The following is a 2,778-nucleotide window of genomic DNA, read 5'->3' on the forward strand; positions in this document are numbered from 1 at the left end:
AACATATGGTTCATGACTAGGGAGGACAGATGAAGCTTGCGTTTTTTAACCAGACAATAAGTAAAGAGAGTATCACGCTGAGTAATAGTTGACAAGGAACCTACACTGGGCATAATGGTGGTGGAAACAATGTGGGCAAGTACACGAGTTTCAAAAGACAGATTTTTAGGTCCTAAGTGAGTAAGGAGAGGACCAGTAGAGTCAAGGGAAATAATTCGCTTGGCCTGTTCATAGGAAACTTCAAAGTCTGAGGGCCAGGAATTTCGAGGTAATGCATAAAAACCAGAACTTTTGATATTGAACATTTCATCAAAGCTAAAATTGTCAAACAGAATATGGGTGCCAAAAATAAGGGTTTCTAATTCATCATCCTTGGTGGCTCTAAGATTCGCACAAAACATGCGAATATGGTGTTCATAGACTCGAGGAGGAGCTTAGGAAAAGACGTTTACCCAGCCTTGGAAGTCAAAAAATTGTTGGATATGACAGTGTAAAGAGGAAATAACATCAAAGTCCACAATGCGATCATGAGCAAAAGATTTACCTTTAAAAGAGTGAAATAGGTCAGAGTTTGGGGTAGTCCAAAAGTTTCGACGGTCAAGAAAGGTATTTTCATAATCGAATTTGAATTTCTTGGAAGACGCACTGCATTCATCATCATCATATTCTCGTATAAAAGAGGAATGAGGAGATAAAGAGTTGTAAGAGTTTTGGGGTGAGGAATCAACAGACCCATCGGAATCTATCTTAACAGGGGATGAAGCTTTTCCTTTGTTTTTGTTTCTAAAGCTTTTGCATGTGAAGGTGGAAGAGGTTTTATGTGTTTTAGCCATGGCTGAGAAAGGTATGGAGAAAATAGAGAGGTTTGAATGAAAGAAAATTGAGAGGATATTCGGTTTTAATGGCGATTTTTAGGGATGATGAAGAGTCAGAGAAGGTGAAGGGTGGAGGGTTTATGGAGAAGTGGAAAGACATGGTGAAGTGGTGAAAGGACGGAGAAAGAGGAAAAGGTAATTATTACTTTTATGAAAAGGAGTGTATATGGAAGAGATTTTGGAGGTGGGTAATAAATGGTAAGAATTAATCCAACAAGAAAGAAGGGAAAATTCAACAAGTTACCAAAAATGTAGCTAAATAGGATTAGCAATAATTCCTAAAGATTCTCTAAGCATGCAAAATCTTTCCTCAAGTAAGGGTTTAGTAAAAATATCATGAAGTTGATTTTCAGTGGAAACAAACTGTAATTCAATGGATCCCCTAAGAACATGATCTCTAATAAAATGATGCTTAATATCTATATGTTTTTCTCTAGAATGATGCAAAGGATGTTTAGACAATCATATAGCACTTGAATTATCAAAAAAAAAAAAAAAACAGGTTTAAATAGTAGATCATAATCACTTAGTTGATGAACCATCCATAGAAGTTGAGAATAGCATTGCCCAACAGCAATATATTCAGCTTCGGTGGTAGAAAGAAAAACACATTCTTGTTTTTTGCTATGCCAGGAAATTAATGATTTTCCAAGTAGTTGACAAGAACCATTTGTGCTCTTTCTATCATCTTTATCACCTGCCAAATCAGCAACAGAGAATCCTTCTATTTTGAAGGGTTTAGTTTTGGGATACCATAGTCCATAGGAAATTGTTCCAAGTAAATACCTAATTATTCATTTTATAGCACTAAGATGAGATTCTTTAGGACCTAACTGAAAACGAGCACATTAGCACACGCTAAACATAATGTCCGGTCGACTAGCAGTAAGATATTGTAAGGAGCCTATCATTCCTCTATACTTAGTTTCATCAACAGCTTTACCTATATCATCTTTGTCAATGGAACATGTGGGACTCATAGGAGTTTTCATAGCTTTGGCATCACTTAAACCAAATTTGTGAATAAGCTCCCTTGTATACTTACTTTGACAAATGAATATTCCTTTGTCACATTGACGAATTTGAAGTCCCAAGAAAAATGTTAGTTCGTCCATCATACTCATTTTGAATTCACTTTGCATGAGATCAGAGAATTCCTTACACAAAGAAGGGTTAGAACTTCCAAAAATAATATCATCTACATAAATCTTTATAACAAGATTTCCAAAGGAAGATCTTTTGATGAAAAGAGTTGTATCATTTTTTCCTCTAGAAAATCCGTGTTCTACTAAGAAAATGCTTAATCGATCATACCAAGCTCTAGGAGCTCGTTTAAGGACATGTAAGCCTTAGTTAGTTTGAACACATGATAGAGGTATTCAGGATTTTCAAAACCTGGTGGTTGTTTCACAAAAACTTCTTCAATAAATCCATTTAATAAAGTGCTTTTAACATCCATTGAAATAATTTGAAACCTTTAAAAGCAGCATAAGCAAGTAAAATTCGAATAGATTCTAACCGAGCAACGGGGGCGAATGTTTCATCCTAGTCGACTCCTTCCTGTTGCGGGTATCCTTGGGCAACCGGTCGTTCTTTGTTTCTCACAACTTCGCATGCTTCATTTAGCTTGTTTCTGAAAACATATTTTGTTCCTATTACTGATCCTCTTTCAGGCTTCAGAACTAGATTCCATACTTTATTTTTGTCAAACTGATCTAGTTCTTCTTTCATTGCCTTAATCCAATGATCATCCTTTAAAGCATCATCTACTTTCTTTGGCTTAAGTTGAGATATGAGAGCCAAATTTGCATTATTTTTGCAGGATGCTCGAGTTTTCATTCCTTCATTTATTTCTCCAATAACAAACTTCTTGGGATAATCAAGCTCACTCCTCCAATCATTT

At 35.7% G+C, this 2,778-nt stretch overlaps 1 protein-coding gene across 1 annotated transcript; it reads right to left on the reverse strand.

Moving 5' to 3' along the window:
- Positions 1-1,723: 1,723 nt before the first annotated feature.
- On the reverse strand, positions 1,724-2,334 carry LOC132622084 (uncharacterized mitochondrial protein AtMg00810-like). The gene is made up of 2 exons (XM_060336611.1): positions 2,190-2,334; positions 1,724-2,073 (listed from the first exon to the last, which is right to left on the reverse strand). The coding sequence occupies exons 1-2, from the start codon at positions 2,332-2,334 to the stop codon at positions 1,724-1,726; spliced, it is 495 nt and encodes a 164-aa protein (XP_060192594.1).
- Positions 2,335-2,778: the final 444 nt, after the last annotated feature.

The sequence above is a fragment of the Lycium barbarum genome, chromosome 12 (assembly GCF_019175385.1).
Source record: "Lycium barbarum isolate Lr01 chromosome 12, ASM1917538v2, whole genome shotgun sequence".
NCBI classification, from domain to species: domain Eukaryota; kingdom Viridiplantae; phylum Streptophyta; class Magnoliopsida; order Solanales; family Solanaceae; genus Lycium; species Lycium barbarum.